Source organism: Urocampus carinirostris, chromosome 1 (assembly GCF_059441175.1).
Source record: "Urocampus carinirostris isolate Australia breed hairy pipefish chromosome 1, RoL_Ucar_1.0, whole genome shotgun sequence".
NCBI lineage: Eukaryota > Metazoa > Chordata > Actinopteri > Syngnathiformes > Syngnathidae > Urocampus > Urocampus carinirostris.
In genome coordinates, this window is record NC_142349.1 from 32,039,261 (window position 1) to 32,062,838 (window position 23,578).

At 37.7% G+C, this 23,578-nt stretch overlaps 1 protein-coding gene across 1 annotated transcript in view; it reads right to left on the minus strand.

Annotated features, from left to right (window-relative positions):
* Nucleotides 1-432: 432 nt before the first annotated feature.
* LOC148374329 (phosphatidylinositol 4,5-bisphosphate 3-kinase catalytic subunit alpha isoform) overlaps nucleotides 433-23,578 on the minus strand; it is a 35,801-nt gene continuing 12,655 nt past the window's right edge. The window contains exons 3-21 of the mRNA XM_088335004.1: nucleotides 23,098-23,307; nucleotides 22,764-23,014; nucleotides 22,356-22,601; nucleotides 21,342-21,427; nucleotides 20,463-20,568; nucleotides 19,729-19,881; nucleotides 18,511-18,645; nucleotides 16,208-16,332; nucleotides 16,019-16,100; nucleotides 15,645-15,809; nucleotides 15,299-15,402; nucleotides 13,017-13,188; nucleotides 9,757-9,863; nucleotides 7,752-7,873; nucleotides 7,505-7,583; nucleotides 5,681-5,851; nucleotides 5,474-5,591; nucleotides 5,242-5,393; nucleotides 433-3,888 (exon numbers count right to left, since the gene is read on the minus strand). Of these exons, the coding sequence (XP_088191130.1) occupies nucleotides 3,618-3,888; nucleotides 5,242-5,393; nucleotides 5,474-5,591; nucleotides 5,681-5,851; nucleotides 7,505-7,583; nucleotides 7,752-7,873; nucleotides 9,757-9,863; nucleotides 13,017-13,188; nucleotides 15,299-15,402; nucleotides 15,645-15,809; nucleotides 16,019-16,100; nucleotides 16,208-16,332; nucleotides 18,511-18,645; nucleotides 19,729-19,881; nucleotides 20,463-20,568; nucleotides 21,342-21,427; nucleotides 22,356-22,601; nucleotides 22,764-23,014; nucleotides 23,098-23,307 (2,855 nt within the window). The 3' untranslated portion in view covers nucleotides 433-3,617. The remainder of the gene's footprint in view (nucleotides 3,889-5,241; nucleotides 5,394-5,473; nucleotides 5,592-5,680; nucleotides 5,852-7,504; nucleotides 7,584-7,751; nucleotides 7,874-9,756; nucleotides 9,864-13,016; nucleotides 13,189-15,298; nucleotides 15,403-15,644; nucleotides 15,810-16,018; nucleotides 16,101-16,207; nucleotides 16,333-18,510; nucleotides 18,646-19,728; nucleotides 19,882-20,462; nucleotides 20,569-21,341; nucleotides 21,428-22,355; nucleotides 22,602-22,763; nucleotides 23,015-23,097; nucleotides 23,308-23,578) is intronic.

The following is a 23,578-nucleotide window of genomic DNA, read 5'->3' on the forward strand; positions in this document are numbered from 1 at the left end:
TACCTAATTGGTATAATGGCGGCGCCCTCTATTGGCTGCGGCTGCATCGACTCGCTACAACGGGTCAGGTGTATCGACATTTCGTTCTGTGTACATTGTTACAAAGAATGACAATACAAAGGAAATTATTATTATTATTATTATACAGATTCACATTTCATTGTGCCCTTTTTAGGTGTAACATGCAAAGTCCTGTAGGGGGCAATGACAATTAACATGACAACAAACTAATGCCAGCTGCTGTGAATTACCAAGGAAATGTAATTGAAAGGCAAAACCACCAGTGAACAATATTCACAGAGCATCCAAATTTCATCTAAAATGTCACTCGTGTTAAAAATACAACGAAAAAAAATAAGCTGTTTTGTTTTTTTTAGGGAGACACCCTTTATTCAACAATTTATACAATGACTAAAAAGTATTTGAGGAGGCTTTATATTTATAATATATATTTATATATACATCCGTAAATATAAACAGTTAACATATGGCCCTTTATTTTTTTTCTAACATGCAGGGTATTTTTTCATCCCCTCATTGTGCTCTTTGAGAGAGCCATCATTCCCCGTGTCCTTCATTGCCCACTCTTTTCAGTTCAACATGTTCATGTGTTCTACTGGGTTCGATACTTTTTTTTGGTTAGCAATTTCATGTATGAGTTTGATAATGCTTAAAAAAATACAAAAATATATTACCTCTGTGGTTATTCAAGGGGTTTGGGAAAGCATTTGCACATGTAATAGCAGTAGCAAGTCTGTTACCTTCATTGTGACTTAGTACCTCACAAGTAAAAAGGTCATTTTTATACATGAAATTCAAGTAAACAGTTAGGTGGGAGGGGAAAAAATATCCTCACAGACCTCATACATAATGCAATTCGATTTAAGGAAGAAAAAAAAACATGCACACGCAAACACACACAAAATAAAACACTACAAAGACATAGGAGCATCTGAGCTGTTTCTCCACAAAGTACATATGGATGGGGGTGTCACTTTGAATGGGTCCGGCCCAAGCATTTGATCAGGACAGGTTTCCTTAAAATAAAAAATAAAAATAAGGGGAAAAAAATACAAAACCACTGTTGTGTTTGCATATGTGTAACGGCATCATTTGGTAAAGCTGAGTACGTAAGAGTCGTTGCACACATAAGGTTGACAATCCTAGGAAGGAGGAAAATTGGAAGGTTAAAAAAAGAGAAAAAAATGGTATAACCGCCAACAAGAATATAAGAGCATGACTGATTTTAAAACAGGCACAAAAAAAAATTCCTGGTAAATTTCTGGAAGCAAGGTCAATGAGACGGTCACAGTACAGGATTGTGCATCATTTTCTTCCGTGGATTCACGTCGGAAGTTCACACAGTTCTTGCTTAGATGGGCAGTGGCTTTCCTTTTGACATGATCTGTTTTGTGTTGTTTTGCATAATACAGTACTTGTTAAGATAGCAATTTGCATAGTGTAACAGTGTGAGATGGAGGGAAAAAACTGCCCTTTTTTCTGCAACTTTCTCATTCCAAGCAAGACAAGTTTACAGGTGATTAAAGAGGTTCGTTCGAATCTGCAAATTATGCCTTCGACCAAATAATACTGATAAAACCACACGACACACAAAACACATACTGCAGAAATCAGTGCGATGAATACACGAGAATGGAATTGTGAAAGGATTTTTCCCCCTTTTTTCAAACAATAAGACTGCAGAGTAGAGGGGTTTACACATGTAGTACTTTGGCTCAGTAGAAATGGACAGGAAAAGAAATCTGTGCACTTCTAGCAAATACGCAGATGGATATACTTCCGTACACATTAAAACAAAAAATGATAATCCAAATTTAGATTGCAGCACAGACCTCCCTACTGTGGACATATGTAAATGTTATGATACTAAATGAGCAGAAACAGGTAAATCAAGCATTAAATGCTATTTTTTTTTTTACAATTCTGGAACTATACGGGCGCTGTCAGTCATACTTGAGGAAATCCTTTCAAAAATGATAAGCCATCTACTGTAGTTTGATATCCATGTGGTAGCACACTTAACAGCCTCACGTTTAAGACAACTCAGCACACTAACAGGTGAAATGCCTTACTGATTTAATTATTTTAGCAACTAAAAAAAAGCGGGCTAAAAAGATTCTCCTTGATTACTAGCTTAAATTAGAAAAGCTACAAAACCACCAGTAGCTTCATTGTTTTACTGAAAAAAAAAGGTTTGCTATGAAAAGGCAAAAAGGTGTCTCACCACAGCATTGAAATGATCAACTGTAGTGGAAAGCAGTATAAAAAATAATGCTCCTTAGAAGTAAATCTAGGAATTAGTGGAACTAGTCCTTTTAATAAGGACAAAAAGTGTGTGAATACTCAAAAGCTTAGAACTGGAAATCCGACAAATGCTAAAAATGATTTTACCTTAATCCTTGCTGCACACTAGTAGGACAATGTTGGTACACTAGTTAACTGGTATTCAGTAGAAAGTGCTATAACCAGGGGAAAACAACTTGTGAACAGTTTGGTGCGATAAAAAGGGCAACGCAAAATCTTTTAGTTGGAACCACTGACGAGTGCAAAGTGTAAGTAATAAATCCTTTGGCTAGTAGTAAGCCAATAGTCAAATTAGCAGTGACACAACTTTCCTAATGTGGCAATTAATCTACTAGTATGCTAAAGCCCGTTTGTAAAAGTGAGATAAACCTAGTACTGTACACCAACATGAATGGTGGACATCAGATGCTAAACACAGCATGAAGTTTGGTGTACTGAAACATTTCTTTACCTCATGCAAAGGTCAAGTACATGATGATAGTGAGGATAGGGCAGGGCACTTAATCTGCATACTAGTTGGTACTTTTTTTAAAAATTTTAGCTTTCATTTGTAAATTAAAGCCACTTTTTTTACTGGTTGCTTAACAGTAATGGAAGGTAATAGTGGAAAAAAAGTTAGTGTGCGAGTCATCAGACTAGTTAGTGTACCGACTTGTCAAACGTGAGGACAACGACAAAATAAATATCACTGGTTCCCTTTAAGGATTTTAATTTTGAACGACGTGCCCCTTTCGTCCACATGCACCAAGATCATCTGCACTTTTGTCATAATTTATGGTTAAATTAGGTGATGGAAATATGTAGTGTAACTCATGTCAGTTGACCCCGACCATACAAATAAGGGCTTGTCTGCTGCACTTGCGATGTATTTCATAATTATGTTCCTCGTAATGCTGATATCTGTTAATGAATTGTTTTTTTAAAAGGGGGTGTGGGGCGGGGGTTGCGCAAACAACCAATAAAGTGTCTCTAGTTGATTCTTATGAAGGCGGCCAAATACGGCCAAGGTCCATTAGGGTCTTTTAGTTCCTATGGAGGGAACTGCTGAAATTTAATCCAGCCGTGCCTTCTTAAGTTCATATAGTGCAGCCACAAACAAATTCATTAGGGCCTGAAACATTGTGTGTCCCTGATAAAAGCTCTTCTTAGAACCCCTGTTCATACTGCGCTGGCATGTAATAGTTGAGTCACATGCTGGCAAAAGACAAACCAGGTCTTTGATACGGCTACTGCATTTTTGGTTTTCTGCACGCAACTTGCTGGGGTAAACGTCAACTGTTTCGCTCGCCGTTTCAGTTCATGGCGTGCTGGCGGATGGTATGGAAGATCCAGTCCATTTTTGTCGTCCAGCCGCCGTGGTGAGCATCGTTCATCTGCTTCATAAAATAGTCCAGAGCCTCCTGCTCAGTTTTGTCCAGGGCCAACGTCTTCCGGATGTAAGCGATGTCGTCGAATGACTGTAACTCGGGCATCCCGGAGCCCAGCATCATGGAGAATAGGTTGATGAAGAGGTTGGCATGCTGCCGAATTGCCAAGTAGGCTTTGTAGCACATCTCCTGGAACCTGGTGGGTGCAAATGAGGAAAACATCAGTGTATTTTCCTGCATTTCAAAAGACAAGGCAGACGATTTAAAAGAATATATTTTCCGGACTACAGGGTGCAAAAAACAACAAAAGGGACAGAAATTTGTGAGTGCCCCTTATAGCCTAGTGCCCCTTGTATATGGCAGAACATAGTGGATAAGATTGGAAATGTATAGGGTCCTTATAGGTGTGCATTACTACACAAAGTTTAATGACACTCTACCATATTTGAGCAATGATTCATCGATCAATTGACATTTCTAACTAAAATCACAAAACATTGTACGCACCTGGATTCAAATAACAACAACGAATGTTAGAGAACAGAGAAAAAAGAAGGTCTTTCAACAAAATACTATACAAACTCGTTTAGCCATATTATATATACACATATTAAACCACAACATTATTGACATACTTGTGAGGTGGAGAGACTGTCCTAACCTGTCGGAATGAACTGTGCAAATCCGTGTTTCTGGCACCATGAGTCAAAACAGTGTAGTGTAATGAGATATGCTCTAATGCCGTTTCCTATGTCCAGGGTTTGTACACCCTTTTCATGGCCAAATTCAATTTCTCCTGTACCCGGCATCTTTGTCTCTTTACTTGGTGTGTAGGGGGGTAATGGACCTGCAAGCTAAAGGGGAAGCTAACTGGACAATGTTATATTAATTGAAAGATACAAAAGGAAAGACACAAAAAGAAGTACCAGTCACATAACTAAAAGGAGGCGAAAACAAAAAAAGGAACACACTGTACACGGCAGCGGGTAAACGTAACTACAGCTTCTTTTAATTATCAAAGTACACAACTCTGACAAAATAGTCAGGAGCACACCCAGCGACACGGTGCGTTCCAATAACTCCAAGCAAAAAAGAGCACTATAGATTTGCTGATTACTACAATCGCCATCTGTTTTTTTAACACAACCTGCCATTGTTTGGATTGCTTGATGTCTTCCAGTGATGTCACAGCTCTAGGGAATATGAGTTCTCATGAGTCTACTTTGAGAATAATTTCTCAAAAGGCCATTTTGAATCATATCTGCGTGATTGTTGAGAGGAACACTACATGTTTCGTGGCTAATTGAAGAAAAAAAAGGTCTATTGTAACCCTATTAATACATGTTCCATCAAGTCAGACTGTTTGTAAATGTTTGAAATTGTTGCCATGTTTCCAAGCAAGCCCTTTCAACTATGGAAACACATTACAATTTAATCATTTTCAAGGCTTTCAAGCACCAGTATGAACCCCGTTTTTAACAAAAAATGGGGACACGCAAAATTCTCCAAAAAATAGGAAAAATCAATTTTTAGTGAGCATGAAGTGTACCTTTCAAACTCTCTTGTCTTGGTGCACTCTTGAGTTCCTTTGCTTATCACGATCAAGAAGTCTTGTGTGAGGACAAAGGGCACACGCTCTCTCTTGTATCCAAACTTTTTCTTTTTGTGGTCAAGGAAATGGCCAAAATCTATGTGGAAAAGCTGCCCAGATCAGACAAAAAAGGTACATTTAAGGTAATTATAAACATAAGATGAAGATATTTTCATGCAATTAATTCTACCTGTCCATCGTCTTTAACCATGATGTTGCTGTTGTGTCTATCGCCAATGCCCAGAATAAATGTGGCAACACAATAGCCTGCACAGGATCTTGTGAATAAATCTACTGCCTGGTCGTACCTAAAACAATGATGAAGTGTGTCAGTTATTATGACATGAGATTTAAATACTGTATCCATGTGTGTGTCTCCTCATTAGTTTTGACTCACATCTCGCCCTTGTTCTTATCCTTGAGCCACTGGTGCAGTGTGTGGCTGTTGAACTGCAGTGCCCCCTTCAGGCCTCCTTTGCACTGAATCTGCATGATGGTGTGAGAATTCCTCACCACTTCTATCAAACCAACACAGTCGCCGATGGAAAGACAACCGTAGGGGAGCATCCTTAAAAGGCAGAGAGAAAAAAACTGTTGAGCCGCCCCATCACAGATTTAGATTTGAGACATTGCTCTCTAATTGAAAGGATTATTTGGTTACTCCAATGGTTAAGTCCCTTACTCACTGGCCATCTAAGCTGGCTTTTTCTCATTTTATCTTGACTTGCTTTAGGCCGTGTTTCTCAAACTGCGGTCGGAAAGATGAAGCTTGAAAAACGATTTGCAATGATAATCTTAATGCATTATTGATAAAGTTTGAGATAGTATACAAAGACAGCATGCCAACAAAACCATACATTATAAAAATCATTAGTACTTGACAAATGTATTATCACCAAGAGTGACTGTGAAAATGAAGGTGTGATATTTTACCCTAATCTGTTGTTTTAGTTATACGTTAAGAACATCACTGGAATAGCTTTTTTCCATCGTCGCAGCATTGTAAAGATTCACCCAATGCAGTCCTGCTCTGATGCTGGGAATTAAAATTCTTGCTTTTGTTACCACCGATCTTGATGACTGTAATGTATGACACTCTGGTCTACCTATGTCCATCATTAAAAGTTTGTAGCTGGTGCAAAATGCTGCAGTGAGGCTTTGGACTAGGACAAAACGTTCAATCAAACTATCCCAATTTTAGCCCACCCGGATCTCTGAATGCAGAATTTTAAGGTTATGTTGCTAAAATACAATAGTTTGCATGGACTTGTCCCTTCTTATTCTTCTGATTTATTTCCTCCTAATTTTTTGCCTAGGCTTTAACAAAGTTTGAGCTTTATGGGGTTACGCCAAGCAAAAATATGGCGGACAATCATTTTTGCTTCCTTTAGGTAGGTCTCGTGTGGTGGGTGGGTTGGTGGGTGCAACCCTCAACCACTATGGTTGTAGAGGCACCATTTCCTGTTGTGGTTCTTGGTTAAGTACAGCCTGGTGGCACCCATCCCTCACCAGGCCAACATATGTTTCCACCCGGTCTCGAACCCGGGACCCTAAGCGCATTGGGTGAATGTGCTAATCACAGCACTGCGGAAAGAAAATTTCAAATAAATAAAATTTTCTCAACCCAAGAGTATTTGAAAAAAAAATGCACCTTTATATTGTTTTTGGATTACTCATATCAAAATTGTTTTTTATGAATAAAACTTTTTCTTTCCACAAAAGGTGTTTAATAATAGAGAACATTCCCCGTTTATGATACATTCATTATTAACGATTGCAGTAAGAAAAAGCATAACTTGCCATGATTCCCCTAAGTGAACGCTGCTTCCAAGAAAAACTTTCAAGCACCAGTAATTTAACGTTAGTGTGAAGTCTGAACACCCGGGACTTGCCGTTCACACCCTCTTCTTTTTGAAAGCAATAGCAGCCAACATCACCACAAAACTAATTAGCACATAGTGTCCACCCGAATCGTACTATCCCTCTATGACTTGAGCCTGACAGAAGCCAGCAAGTAAGTACTGGCTCTTGTGTTACACGTCTGATGTGCCAATTTACTGGGAAGCCGATGTCAAAGCAGCTTTGGTGTCGATGACCTAAGGTGGCTACAGAGGTTTGCGAGCAGTCTGCATCACGGTGTAGATCAGAGAACATAAAAGCTGTGTAGCACCTATTAATGAGCACCTGCATCTTTGCTGTCACAATGAAGTGAGCCGCCTACCTGAGATCAAGACCTTGGTTCTGCCAGATGTTCTCCATTATCCTGATGATCTGTAGCGTCAGCATGTCCTGCCTCAGATCTATAACAGCACAGTATAACATGTAAGTAAATGAGATTAAAATAAGTCATGGAACACGCCGATCAAAATTACTTATCCAGGTAGCACTTTACATTGTGTGACCTAACATTACAAAACTCAAAAGCAATTCTTGGAAGAAATGTCAGATGTTGATGGCATTGTACTCACCATCTCCATTTTTGAAGATGATTTCATTGTTTTGAAAAAGGAGCTCCGACATCATATCTGGATTTTCCCAATTAAGCCACAAGGGCCGCTTGGCTGACGACATCATCCGACATTCTTCAAGACTGCAATGCAAACCAGTACACAATTAGTCAGAAGCATTAGTGGGCCGTGGCTGACATTGAAAATGACATCATTTAATTTTTGTACTCTATTTTTACTCAAATATAATAACATTGTGGAAAATATTATTGAAAACTAGAAATAAAATTTTAAAAAAAGCATGAAATATTTGGTAATAAATATAAGTGCAGGCATGAAAATATCTCACCTTAAAGGAGAAATTCATCATTTTGAAATCAAAAAGTCTGACTTACGTGAATTGTTTGGATTTGAGAAAAAAATGTTTTGAGGTGTATTGAGATATGCCATAGTGAATCAGCCATTTGAGGCGGTGCTTTTGAATTAAAATCAGTGTAGTGTGCAGGGCAAGTGTAATGTTTTAATTCGTGTGTAACACGCATTAAGTTTTACCTCATTATGAAACTACTTTTATTCATGGTAAAAGAGATGACAGAGATGTTAGAGAATAAAAAGAACAAAGTCTTCCTGAAAGATATAAATAAAGGCAAAAAAGCACGACAAAAGAAACAACTCTTGTGTAGCTGATGATGAATCGGAGATTTTAAAAAAACATACGGTAAATTTTATGCTGGTATAGTGATTTTTAGTTGTCAATAAATTCATTGAATAATGGCTGCATACATTCAACAATGTTTGTCACTTTCAATACTTAGTTTGAGCTGGAAAAAAACCCAAACGATTTTATACAAATCCATTCCAAAATTATGGGTGCTCGTTATACACAAATCAGTATGGTATTTCCTCCACAACCTTTCTTACCTTTTTAAGCCCTGACCCATTTTCATGCATGCAAATGTCTGTACTATAATTTTTACAGAATAGCAATTATGCAGGGTAAAAAAAATCCGAGAAATGTTTAAGCTTTAAATGAAAAATTGTGTATTCCGATCATTCAGCGGGCTATTTTGTTGATTGCATGCAAACCATTTACCATCAAATCGATAACAAACTATTCTTATATTGAGTTTATCTGTCCTTTCAAATAAAGCACTATTGAAATATTTCTCCTGTCGGGCCAAAACGTTCTATACCCAAAATAGTTCTATACCCAAAATAGTCACGGTTGAACAAACATACCTAAAAAGGTATGTTTGTTCAACCGTACAACAGTGCATTTTCATTTTAGATGGGCCAACATTATGTAATAATTAATGGCGACAGCAATAATAATGCCTACTATTGTGGGCTGAATATATAATAAGATTCTGAAAAAAGATTACATTTCCACAGACCATTCTGACTCATGAATGTAACTTTTAATTCCGAAGCAAGCAAAATGTTTTGCTATTATTTAACACAAATATGACAGGTCTTCTATCAATGGAAATGAGTGATTTTTCACTATTGTAAGGCAAAAATTCTGATAAATTGGAGAATTTTGGAAGCAAAAACGATTGTAATGGGGACGGAACCAAGATAAGCCCCAACTGTTTTGTCAATTGTTTGTCAAAGTGTTTGATTTTGAATGCATTGAAAGCTTGTATCTGATGATCAGTGGAAAAAAAGTAAAATGTCAAACAATCAATCGATTTGATAACTTGCTGATGAAATTGTTAGTTGTTATGATCTACAAATAATAGAATGCTGTTCAGTGTTTGAGCTGACTTTGTACGAGACTGAAAACACCCAAAGGAACTGTTTGACCATATTTTATTTTATACAAACTTTAAGGAGTATAAATATTTTTTTAATACTGAAACTGTTAAGAACAAAAAGCTAAAAACAATTTCTGTGTACCAGATGTGCACGTTTCAGGAAAAAAATAAAAACAGCAATCGTGTAAAACCGTATTCAAATCCTTAAGAAAAACTAACCTACAGGAGATAAACAATAAGTCATCAGTTTTATAAAGATTCTTAAGTACCGTAGGTTTCCCAGCTGATGTGCTGGATTTAGCGGGGAGGTGAAGCTCTGCAGCGCGTCCATATAATCAGGCCGTCTCATCTGCTCTACCAGAAACTTCATTTGGACCTGAGAGCAGAAAAGAGGTAAATTAATAACGCAGCAGCTTCCAAATGTTAACACTTGCTGGAATCAAGTCGTAGTGGTATGAGACAAAAGTGAGTACACCCCTCAATTTCTGCAGAAATTTTTAATGTTTAACAGAACAACACTGAAATAACATCGCTTTGACACAATGAAAAGAAGTCTGTGTAAAGATTACATAGCAGAATAAATACATTTTCCCCCTAAAAAAAACCTCAAAATATAGCTATCAATAATTAAACCCCTGGCACCAAAAGTGGGTACACCCCAAAGACACTAAACCCATGTGTGTCCAAACAAGGCAGTTTTTGTCATTTTCCCTTTCAAAATACCGTGTGACTTGTAACTCGTACTAGGTTTCAGGTATGAAAATAGAGCAGGTGTGGTAAATTTGTAGTAAACTGTCATACTAGTCACTGAAACTCCCAAGATGGCACACCAAGGCAAGGAAATGTCTGTGGACTGTCAAAAAAATAATTGTGGCACTACATAAGGCTGCCCAAGGATACAATATGATTGCCAACACCCTGAAGGTGAATTGCAGTACCGTAGCCAAGATCCTCCAACATTTAAAAAAAAAAAAAAACAGAATGCACTCACAACAGGGCTTATGTTGGATGTTCAAAGAAATTGAGTAAACGTGCACAGGGTCACATCCAAATGCTATCTAAGAAAGACTGGCTATATTTTGAGTTTTCTGAGGGTTACAATAACTGTTTACTGCTATAAAAGCTTTACACAGGCTACCTTTTATTGTGTCAAAGCGATGTTTCTTTAGTGTTGTTCTAATAACACTATAATGACATTTTTGCAGAAATGTTAGAGGTGTACTCATTTTTGTGACATACTGTTTAAGCTTTGCCCATGTGGTGCTGTGCTCCAGAAAAATGACCAGATCTTCAACATGATGCAACGCTGCTCTACTCTAGGCTGAGAGGAAAACTAAACACCCAGTGGAGTGTGCATGCTGTCCACACACAACTCTTGGCAATACCGAGCAAGAATGAAGGAGATTCTGAAATCTACATCATCTTGAAAAAATGTGGATGAAACAGTATGGACTGTGAAGAAGGTCAGAGTCTCTAAACCGTGCAACACTTTAACAAAAGAAAAGCCAAACCTATCCAGAAAAAGAATGCAATGAGGGGAAACAAAAATCATTCAAATAGCTGTTCTATTTTTATTTTTTAATTGAAAAGAACATTTGAGAAAATAGCATATAGGTGGCAAACAACTCATGCCACTTTCAATCAAATGTCTTGCCGTAGGCCAAAATTGTCAAACTAATTACAAAAAGATATATCGCGGGGTCCAGGCTAATAAATTAATGGCATAAAATGTGCGCCTTAGATGCCGGCTGGTTTTTAAGGAGGCTCACAATTAAATTAAATGTTTGATTTAATGATTTAAAAGTTTTTCTTCTTATTTTTCTATTAAAAACAATTACTTGAATATAGTAACTTCACTGTTTATTTCACATCAATTACAGAAAGTTTTCTTTACACTTCTGCAGACACCCAGTGCTATTTATCAAGTCAAGTTTATTTGTATAGCCCTTAATCACAAAAAGTCGTTCAGATTTTGTATTTTTTTGTATTGCCTTAATCAGTACGTTTGTGACTTATTTTTAGTACATTAACATTGGGATGGGCTTCCTCATGGTTCTCAGGTTGATTAATGGTAGTCAACAAATACTGCTACAGTCGGTAGCGCCTGACTTTGGCAACATCCAGTGGACATATTTTAAACTGCAAACTACTATTTGATGTGACGTAATGCAGCAATTTTCTCACATGCTTCTCTCAGCGTTGTCATAAAATGATGTGGCGGGCCACAAATGGCCCGTGGGCCATGAGTTTGAAACAAATGCCGTAGGCTAAGGGTGGGTGGTAGGGAAAGTATATTTAAACGAGGGTATAATGTTGTCTTAAACTTCCTGTCCACCCATTGCAACACTGTTTTTAATTTTTGTATTCTGCCTGGCATTGAAATTACCATGAGATTCAGACTTTAAGGCGCACCTGAATGTAAGCCCTACCAGGACATTTTGTACAAGGATAAGCCACACCTGACTAAAATCTGCATGTGTTCACATTGAAACACGAGATATTTAGAAAGACGGTACACAGGTTTTAATGATATACGATACCATAACACCCTAACATTCAAACGGCCCGCTGGTGGGCCGCTAAACTTTTGATGAACAAATACATGTCCGTACAATGTCATCAGTCACTAAAATATGTCATGCCACATATCATTGGAATTGGAATCATTGGAATGCTAAAACTCTTAAGATTCAGGATATGAATAAACTCCCCAGGGAAACAAAACTATCAGTCTGAAACAAGATATCCAAAAACTATAAAGCTGAGATAACTCACCAGTAAGTCCCCTGGCTGTTTTCAACTAAATAAATGACAACGACAACAACTTCTTTAAATGTCCATGAAAATGGCTTCTCTACATCAAGGAAAATCCATAGAATCCAACTGTTTAAAATGTTGACTACATACCACACGAAAATGCTATCAGATAAATCAGCCTTAAACATTTGGGCTTCGTTGGACGTTGCTTCTTGTAATCCATTCGTTTCGCCACAGTATTTGCGTTTACAAATAAACGGACTAGTAAAATATTTCAAATTATGGTAATCAGACCTCCCCTTTAGATTGCCACCTTTGCCATGATGAGGGCCTCTTCCTGCTTGTTTTAATTATGCACAAAGCGCAAAGTTACATTAAACTTGCATCTAACTTGACACATATACTCCAGCTGTCTCACTCTTACCTTTAGAGCTCGGGCGCCCCTGACGCCATTAGAAAAAAATGCTTAAATTAGTATAAGCCGCAGGGTTGAAAGCTTGGGGGAAAAGTCACTGCTTTTAGTCCGGATTTTACGGTAAATTGAATTTTTAAAACTCAAAGCCATCCTAACATTGGTGAGAGCACTTTTCATACACAGCAAATTGATCTGTTGCATTTGTAACATGTTTTTCCTATTTATTTAGCAATATAACATGCGAGCAATAAATGTTACACAAAAGCTGCGGCCCAACTTCATCCAGCTAAAGAAGACCTTTTCTTGACGCATTTAAACAAAATGATTATGGCCGGCAGATGTCAGCATTCTGATTACCTTCTGCGCTTCATCCTTTTTCTCCTGTTTGAGGAGGTCAGTGAGATTGATGAGTTTCTCCATCGCTTCCACTTGCCGGCTCAGATGCTTCAGGTACATGCCGCATGCCCGACAGTACGACTCCAGAAGGAGTCCAAACCTCTGGCTTACCGTCTTGTTGTGCATTTCTGATCTGAGAAAGGGAGAAAAAGCATCATTATACTTACATTCTGTCCTATTGTATAAAAATGGGTATTCATATATTAGTTGTTGACTGATTTGTGAACTTTGTTGCAGCTAAATGTTATTGTACTACTTTTCATTGCACTATTGTTTCGATGCACTATTTTTCATTGCACTATTATTACGAAAGAAAATTGCACTTAAAACTTGGGTCAGTCTCTAAGCAACAACGTTGTTAAGAGTTTCCTATTTATCCTGACCGGCTTTTTTTAACCGTATTTTCAAAAAAATAAAAAACAATAGAATCAAAAATAAAATATAAATAAACATTAAAGTATAATATTAAAACATTACAACATTAAAAATAAAATAAAAAGGATGACTATTACAATATAAATATATAATTATATATGTCTAATATAGGAAAAGGGGTTTGGGTGAAGGAAGAAAGAACTAAAAAAATATATATATTTTTTTAAAAACGGCAATGTACAAAGTAGCCCCACTAGGTTATCTGATGACAATTTGCAATGTCAAGTGACATTATGTAAAACAAAGTAACTTCTGATGTATTTTTTATCAGGGGTTAAACTAATGTAAGTGTTGGTTGTATTGTTTTTCTACAAGTGCTTAAAAATATTCCAGATGGTGTCCCAGAGGCACACACACACTTAACAGAGCAGCTGTGAGGCAAGGACAAAGCCAACTTATGCTCCCTGCAAAGATTGTCTTCTTGGTTCTGCTATGCAGTTTGTGTACAGACAGCTGTACTTTCCATCCCCCACTCCCTTCTCCAGTCACACACCGCAGCCTTTTTGACACTAGGCTGCTTTGGTGACAGTGCATCCCAAAAAGATCATGCAGTATAACAGTTTGTTTACAGTATAAGTGGGATAAAAAATGGCGAACTGATGTAGATATAAAGGAATTGTTCAGATGCGATTAATACATTTCACTGAAAAATTAATCGGAGGGAAAAAATACCGGTACATTAAAAAAAAAATATATATATATATATATTGGCAGAAAAATTGTGTCGTACCATATTGTACGCAACATGATTACTACAATAACACTCAAACACCAGCGACCTAATAAATTTGAATTGCTCGTATTAAATAGTTTGTGCATACTAAGTGCACATATATTTACAAGAGGTCTTATCAAATCACAACATCTCTGAGAGCAGCGCTGCAGTATGTCAATTTGAAAACGACCGAACCAACACAATGAGTAAAAACATTTGGAACAAATTGCAATGTATAGAGGCGCTTTATTTCCTAACCAATGTGTCAATCATCATTTGATTCAGTCACTATTGGCTTGAGTTATTCGGAGGTAATGGAGGCGGGTCCTTTTTTATATTCAGAATCTCCTAGAGGCTAGAATGGGGTAAAACAAAGCCTGCAATTGGCCGAAAAAGATGTGAATCACAAGTTAGGTTGGTCTATGACCTAGAGAATATAATTTTAAGGGGCTTATCAGACAATAAGCAACAAGCAACATCCTCTGAAGCAGACGCTTTTCAGCAATTGTTTTTTTAATTTGTCTGCATTATGGCGTGTTTTGGAGTGCGTAAATATTGCACACGGTTGGATTCATTACACTCACGGATGTGAGGGGAACATGGCTGCGTAATATGGCTGCAAGACGGCATCTTTGGTGAGCTACCCCGGCTTTATATTTTTGGGGTATCTAGTTTCAGAACGATCGTGATGTTTCTGTGATGAGTATATTTTGAAATGATCAGCATATCTTGTATACCAAGAGTTTAAGCTCTCCAATGATATAGGGCATGACATATTTCAATGACTGGTGACATTGTACAGTCATGGTCACGTATTTGCTTCTTAACAGTCCGACGGACTGCTCTAACCCGAACGGTAAGGAGTTAATAAAGTCTGACTGACCTATCCCACGGTTATGTTGATGTTCCTGCTGTAGCGCCTTATAGTCCAGTGCGCCTTATAGTGCAGAAAAAAACGGTAGTTAAGGCTGCTATATTTATGTTTTTATTTTTGTGATTGTTTTTCTCTGTGTTGTCCTGATTAACCAACTCAAAACTAGAAACAACTAGAAAGTCGTTGATCGTAGATTTTATAATGCAATGGTGAACTCACTTTAAATGCCAGAAGAAGAAATGTCCGATCCTCTGATTAGTTAGTGCTTTTTTCAGCAGGAAACGGCCAAGTGGATTATCAAGGTACTGCTCATACTTGAGAACCTGTCAACAAAGTCAAAGAATAGTTTTAAATCCAATACTTCATAGAGCTTGATTCCACATAATTGTGATTTAGTTATGCTAAGATAATACAGAAGGGTTTGTGACCAAAATACATCAAATATGTTAAATTATACACAAAATATTTTAAATCAAACTCTCAGACCTGGCAGGTGTGCCCTTTTTCATGTCAAATAAGGTGTGTACGACATGGCGTAAAGGCAGAATACAACAAAATATCTCACCTGAACCAGTTGAATGAGGTACTGTGACAATTTGTCATCAGTTAAATATTTCTCAAGGCACTTGACAGCGAAATCTCTGATCATGGGGTCTGGAAAATTGCAATCCAGCAACTCCATGGCTTGTTCCGGTTTGATCGCAGGCCAATCCTTCAAAAGGCAATACATCTGGTGAATAGAGGTAGGAAATACGCTGAGTGGGTCAAAACACAGAAAAACAAGTCACAATTGCTGAGACTTGGAAGTACAATCTTCTATCAATGTAAAGATCAGCTGAGTTAAAGCTGTAAAACACAAAAACCTGTTAGACTGCCACCTCTTTGTCAAATGTCCACAAATATAAAACATGACAGTGGTTCCAATGAGGAAAAGCATACCTGTGCAACTTCATCTCTGGAGTTCCATTTCACAGCAAGGAGAATCTTGGGAAGGATGTCGGGCATGTTGACACAATAATGTCTGTAAAAACAGAGCATATTTGCTGTTTTAGACAACTAGTAAGACACATCCAAAAAACAATTGCCGCAAAAAATGTATATTAACAAAAAGGAATTTGCACACATCACCTGTGCCTCCATAAAAAGTCTTTTTCCTGCTCAGTGATTTCAGACAACGGGTCCCTGTTACACACTTGGCGAAGCTGCTCATTGTCAATGTCTGTGAAGTGGTTGTCTCTGGCCACTCGGTTACTCTATTGCGGCACATGAGACAACAAAATAATTACCATGAACACATAAACAGTGCCATTACAAAAAGACTGAAGAACCTCAGTTTTCGTAGGCTAGAATTTCATAAAATTCTGTCTCTGGCAAGGGCCACCAGGGTTTAATTGGTCACTGCCAGGGTATTAAACTTGTATTATTAAAATATATAATTGTATTATATATGCGTGTGTGTGAAATCATTAAAATAATAATCTAAAGAAATATAAAAGACTGCAAATTAAATGAAAGCTTTTTTTGTCCTGTCACACGCTTTTGGGTTAATTGGTTAGTTGTTTTTGTTGGCTGAAAAGAGGAGGCTTTGTGCGCCGCAGCAGCACATTTAGCGTAGAACAGTGTAGGCAAGAGATTGCAATACAGAGGACAAAAAGAAGGAAAATGTGATTTAAAAATGATCCAATGAAGTAAAATGATTCTTATTTTGATGCATTTTAATTATACTAATGGCTCCAAAACATTGTGCCTTGTTTCATTGACAGAATAATCTGAATCAGTCCCTCAAAGCTTATCACTTTGTGTTCCTTAAAACCAATATTCAGTAGAGACTCAGATTTTGGTAAAACCCATTTAAATCCATATGTTTCCATGTTTTTTAGAGGTTCCGTATATGGCTCTTTTCATGAATCCGTATGGCTCGGTGACAAAATTGGTTTAATGCAAGTTTTCTCCATGTCCTTCCAAATTTGAGTGAGCGAAGCCTTTTGTAATACACACCAAGCCTGACCATCGCTGGGATATAAGACGGTACTGTCCAGTATGTAGTGTAAAGTTGTGACACAACTTTTGTATGCTAGGGTAATGTAACTGCTGTACAGTATCGGGTAAATTTTTAAATATAGTTTACAGTCAAGATCCATCCATCCATCTATTATCTGCACGGCTTATCCTCAGTAGGGTCGCGGGGGTGCTGGAGCCCATCCCAGCTTTCTTCGGGCATTGGGCAGGGGACACCCTGAACTGGTTGCCAGCCTGTTGCAGGGCACACAGAGACAGACAACTCACTCGCTCATTCACACCTAGGGACAATTCGCACCGGCCAATTAACCTGAAATGCGTGTTTTTGGAATGTGGGCGGAAACCGGAGCGCCCGGAGGAAACCCACGCAAGCACGGGGAGAACATGCAAACTCCACACAGAAAGTTCGATCTCATGACCTCAGAACTGTGCCGCACACGCGCTAACCACTGCGCCCCCGTGCTGCCCCTACAGGCAATATGTCACAACAAAAAACTCGTTTTGGCTGCGATCGCTGAGGAATCCTTTATATGGAAGCTCTTTAAATAATCCGTGTTCACTGTTGAGACAGTTTATGATGAAAATCCACATAACAAACTGTGAATATGCAAAAATGCCGGAAGAGCACCTAGAGCAATTTGATTGGGTGAGCAGTAGGGATGGGTGCAGCTATGCAAAGAGTGCAAGCACTCCCGCTCATCTCTCGCCCTGCGCCGAAACGAAATATGTCAGGATCCTCGTTTGCAAAATTTTGTGACTTTTGAACCTTGTTTGGAATCCATTATTTATGAAAAAAATAAAGGTAAAAACTCAAAACGAGCCTCAACGATTTTAGGTAATTGCGGGAGGGAGACAAGTTTAAAGTGATATATTTGTGGACAATTGAGACACAGGGTCTGGCATTATTCCGATTTCATAGATTTTACCAAGTCCATCAAATGTCACACAGAGGATTAAAATGTACTGAAGAATCAGCTTTTGTCTGGAGAGCAGGTTAAGCAATTTTGACTCAAAATGTATGGTGAGGCTCTTTCCCAAAATAAAGTCAAAATATTTTGCTTGTATGGCTTTTTGAGTCAAAAAGTTCCCAGATCCCTGGGTTAGAACTTGAATTGTGAATAGTTAAACATTCTTGTATTTAAAAGTTTATATAGCACTTTTAAGCTATCTAAGTAAAAAAACACCACTTGAGATAATTGGTGATGGGGCTAAGTATCAATCAAGGACAATAAATCAATGGATGAAGGTTTAATGGTATTTACATCATATTGAGATGAAATATTTTTTTCATACAACTCCACAAAGACAAAATATTTAGGAAAAAAAATGATTACAAATTTTTGATGGTGTGAACAGAGACGAAAATTCACTGTTGTGACTATACATTGCAAATGTAAGACAAGTGCTCTTACCAAACCAGTGGGGCAGTAGTTAAAGCCAAGCTCTCTGGATATATTCCAGTTAGCATGATCCTCTACTATGGTCATATCAGGGAACTTAACTGGAGAGCTGAAATGGTCAAACTCCAACTCTAGACAAGGCGTTTCCTGCAAGATGGATATTGTATTAAAAAACATTCACTGCCAGTACAAAAAAAAAATCTAAAAATCAACAATTTATTTAACCTCATCTCTATGAAGTGGATAATAGCGATCGTATCACCACTGTCAACAAAAACTTAGTTGTTTCGGATAACAATATACCCCACTTAAGCTGTTAATTATATGCAAAATATACTACAGCACTTAAAATCAGCAAAAATAGCCTGTTGGATAGCTTTGCATAAGTCATGGGTGGAATTGTCACCTCTAAATAAATGGACAGTGTGTATTCGTGCCTCCTAATGGTAAAAAAAAACTCCATTAGAAAAAACAAAAATCATTTAAATAAGCAAAAAAACATTAATTATCAAAATGTAAACATGCATTTTTTTAAAAATGTTCATGGGTTGAAAAATTTGCGTTTATTTTATCTGAATGAGGCTTACTTAAAGAGAGTAGAAATAATTGTCCACCATCTTTCTGCTATGGGGGACCCGAAAACAACAAAAATGCTGGCCCAAAAAGTAAGAGTAAAATGGTGCATTTTGATCACTTTGAGTCTCTGCAGTTTTTATTCTCTCTTGTGCTTTTCATACCCAGATTTGGCTGTACAACATTATACAGCAAAATCTAATGGTCAAATAATACACACTTTCCATTTCACACTAAAAATAGAGATTTGCTACATCACAATTTGCATTTACCTGTCTGTTTATATTTTCCGCTCAATACGCTCGTCAGATCATTTTATTATGTATTGCATAACTCATGGCTCACAATCTCTGAAAAGGTGCTTGAGAAGATGATGCAGGACACAAGCATGCTTTTGTGACATTTAAAAATACTTTTTTGCAAAGCAGAGGCCTGGTGTGACTGTGGCCTTTTTTAATTATGTTAGGGTAAAAAAATTATCAATTTTGATATGGTCTTGAGGTGAGTGTGGAATAGTATTGAAGGTACAATAAAATTACAGATTTTTTGACGCTTTGAAAATGTTACGTTCTTTTTTTCTGGTGATGATATTTACAAAATACATAACTGGAGTGCCTCTAAAATGGATAAAATATGGTAATTGATAAATAGTCTGACCTTGTTGGGGTTAGAACCCGAGACTCCAATGGGGTTGAGCAGATCTTCCAAGCCATGCGGTACGGGCCAGAGGTTGAGTGCCATCTTCCCTGCAACTAGTGTGTGCGTATAGTCAAACAGGTTTATGTTTCCCCATGCCAGAGGACAGTGCTCCTACATGGAAATACAAGTAAAATAATATGAATGAAAAAATAACAAGAGAAACATCAGTTTTTTGACAATTCTCTTGGTGAACAACACAACACAAAATTAAAGCTCAATCCGATTAATCCCCCTTTCCCTCAATTATAACCTTACACTAGCAAAGTGCGTTTAAGACGAGGTGAAGAAAGTCTGAATCCTCAGCAGAGTATAGGGCAGGCTGGAAGAAAAAGGGCAACAAGTGCCCTTCCACCAAGTCAGCTCGGGAGCGCCCTAGCTTCTCCCCATCGAAGCCCTCTCTGCATTATCAACCAACTGGAAGCAATTATGGGAAGTAATTAACAGATTATCTACTGCATGACAGGAGTGGGCAAACTTTGCGTGACTTGGGTTAAAAAAATTGGGGGAGGGACCAGGCCAGGTAGAAAAAAAATATTGACTACACAGGGTGATTTAAAAAAAATCAAACATTTTCAAATCAAGACAAAGTGGTCTAAATTTAGGCTCAATCCTTTCTCTTTCAATTATCCAAAGTTTTTTTTGTTCTGCAGCAAATTATATACAAACGGTAAGAAATTTGAACAGCTGCGAACCTCTTTTGCTCCCTTCCTCCCTTTAACTGAACAGATGGAGAGGCAGAGGCGGGCAGCACGCGGGATGTCTGGAATGTACATGTCATAGTTGAGCCACTCGTTCCACCTGGAATATAAGAGAGTGGCATTTACAAAAAAAAAAACATTTGTTGTGTAACGATGTATTAGGGCTGCACGATTCAGGGAAAATACTATGCTACCTTTCAGACCAGTATTGCAATGCGATTTTAAAAGTGCATTTTGTTTTTGTAAGAGTACTTAATCATAGTGAGCAGTGTTTCCCATAGAATTTTGTCATACTCCGGTGGGTGGACAGTTTAGTGCAGGGGTCTCTAACATGCGAGTGATCGTTTGACGCCCCCAACGTAATAAGAAAGTTTAAAGGGACAGTTGCAATGTTTAGTCCCTCCTAGTAGTAGAAAACAAAGGATTCATTTAACTATGATATAAACATGCATATTTTTAAAATACTCAAGGCTCAAGATATTTCCATTTATTATACATAATATGAGCTAACTTTCAGCCATCTTGATGCTAAGGATAACTAGGAACCTCAAAAAGGCTGGGCAAAAAAATAAAGAAAATATTTGTTTCCTTTTTTGTTTTAATCTCGAGTTTTTCATCATATTTAAGCTTATCTTATTCTTTATTAATGAAAAGAGTTTTTGGTAGTGCTTGGGTTGAATTTGGGGGTGTACCCCTTCCAAAACAGGCTGGTTACGCCCATGGGTAAAAGTTCACTGTAGATTTAAAGATAACGCCCAATGGGATCTCAACATTCAAATGATTGAAAATGATTTCACAATCTCACTACGCCACATCAGGATATCGATTATATTTCAGTTAATTGTGCAGACCTTATATGCATATGTAAAATACCTGGGATTTGAACAAGGCACACGCTGGGTGTTGACATTGTCACACAACTGTTCTCCTCCATGGTATATCCCGGTCCTGACGTAGATCTGAATGCATACAAATAATTGATCTGCATTTGTATCGAGGGTGGGGGAAATTTCTGATTCTAGGATGCATCATGATTGTGGACCGATTTATAAAAGGGCAGAATTTTGATTTTGAAAATATGTCAAATAAGGGTAAAATAAGGTTAGTGGACGCGCTTTTAAAGGCAACTATAATCGCACTCAACTGGACCTGGTGTGTAGATGTCTCTCTTAACCAGATAATTTATTACTTTAGCTGTTCTTTATGTTATCTGTGATTGAAAATTAATAGATTTCTCTGTGATTAAAAAAAAACAACTTCCAAATATTTTTTGTATAACTTTGAACACTCTTTGATTTAATCTCATGACAAACACGACATCTAATGGTAAAATTCATAAACTTAGGGACAATTTTTCATAAAAATATAAATAAAATGCATCAAACCCTTTCAAAGCTTCTGGTATGGAAGCAATCATTGGTGTGGTATCTAGTGAGTTTTTAGTCTGCATAAACTCATGTTTTGGTTTGTGAAAATCTAGTTTAGAAAAATACGAGTGCTTAAATCTTAGAGAGAGAAAAATACTTTTGTAATGTTCAAATAATCATTTCATGATGAATTCTTTGCCTTACCGAAATCGAATCATGAGGTACCCGAAGATTCCCACAACTTATTTCGTAACTAGTGTGCATGCCCTTCCACAATTTCAATAAACTAATGGAAATCAATTAAAGTCTGTTTCCTATAACAATTACACACTATAGTTTAAAATTGCGAGTCATGAAGGTAGACTCTGAGGAAAGTGTGTGAAAGTGCCTGCCTCAAAAAGTTTTAAAATCGAATAGAGATGCATCCAAGATTCACACCCAACACTACTCCAGACAACATGTTGTAGTAGTGATGTTTGCATCTAAAATTTTCATAAAAAATGTAAACAAACCAACACACCTTGTCTATGTCTCTGATGTTGACATTGACGTAAGTGGCGCACAGCACCCTAATCCTTAGCGCTCCATTGATAGTCCAGAGAGACTTTGTGGATGTTTCCCCATTCATGTACGGTGTTGCTGTGGATATTCGTCTCGCATATGATGGCATGGTGAAATTGTCCAACGGCAGTTGGGAATAGAGACTGTCTTTGGCCATCAGCATTAAATTGGGCATTCGACCCAACATGATGCAACTGCGCACATACTAAGGACAGACAAAAAAAATTATCCTAAATAAGATTTTAATGATCTAAAAGCCCATTCTCTTTTCTCTTTACATTAAGTTTGATGTCAGTTGGATATGATGCTCTTCACACTAAACGGATCAGCATGAGATATAGTTAGCGTCCCCATAAAATGAGATTACCTTGTACTGACTCAGAGGGTATTTCTCCAGTAGGTACTCATCACAACCACAGACTTTGAGAATGTACTTCCCTTGATACTCCTGCACACACATTTTTAACTGCTCCTGTGAGAGCAGCATACTGCGAGTCTTTTTGCGAATGGCCTCAGCTATAACCTGTTCTGGAACACAATCGTGGTTGATCTTTAAAGTGTACTTCTGCTTGTCATTGCTGGGTGACACAATAACCCAAATGACCACAATGATTTGACCTGAAGATAAAAAAAATAACGAAAATGTTTAGTTGTACATTTTTAGCAAATGTCTATCAAGACAAGATTCAATATTGTCTCACCTTTATCTAGTTTGTTATAGATGTGCCTGGGAAGTTCTGCAGATGATTCCACATTGGGGGGATAAACATACAAAGCTCTACTGTGTGGTCCATTACAATCTCGAAGGTCCACTGCCTCTTTGCAAACGTTCAAAATGTTCCTTCTGAAGTCTTGCACTTCCGGGTCTTTAACCAAATCAAACTCACAGATGGGCATCCCGATAGCAAAACCTACAAGAACACATATAGTCATATATGGATCAAGGTTGGGTCGTTTCAGTGTGGGTTTAATAACGGCAGACTTAAAAGCTGCTGGAACTACACCTGAGGAGAGTGATATGTTTATAATATTTAGAACTGAAGGTCCAAGGACGCCAAAAAGACTTTTAATAAGTGAACCTGGGAGCGGGTCGAACTGGCAAGTTGTCGGTTTGGCCGCATTCACCACCTGTTTGAGATCATCAAGTGACAGTTCACTAAAACTGGACAATTTCCCTGGACA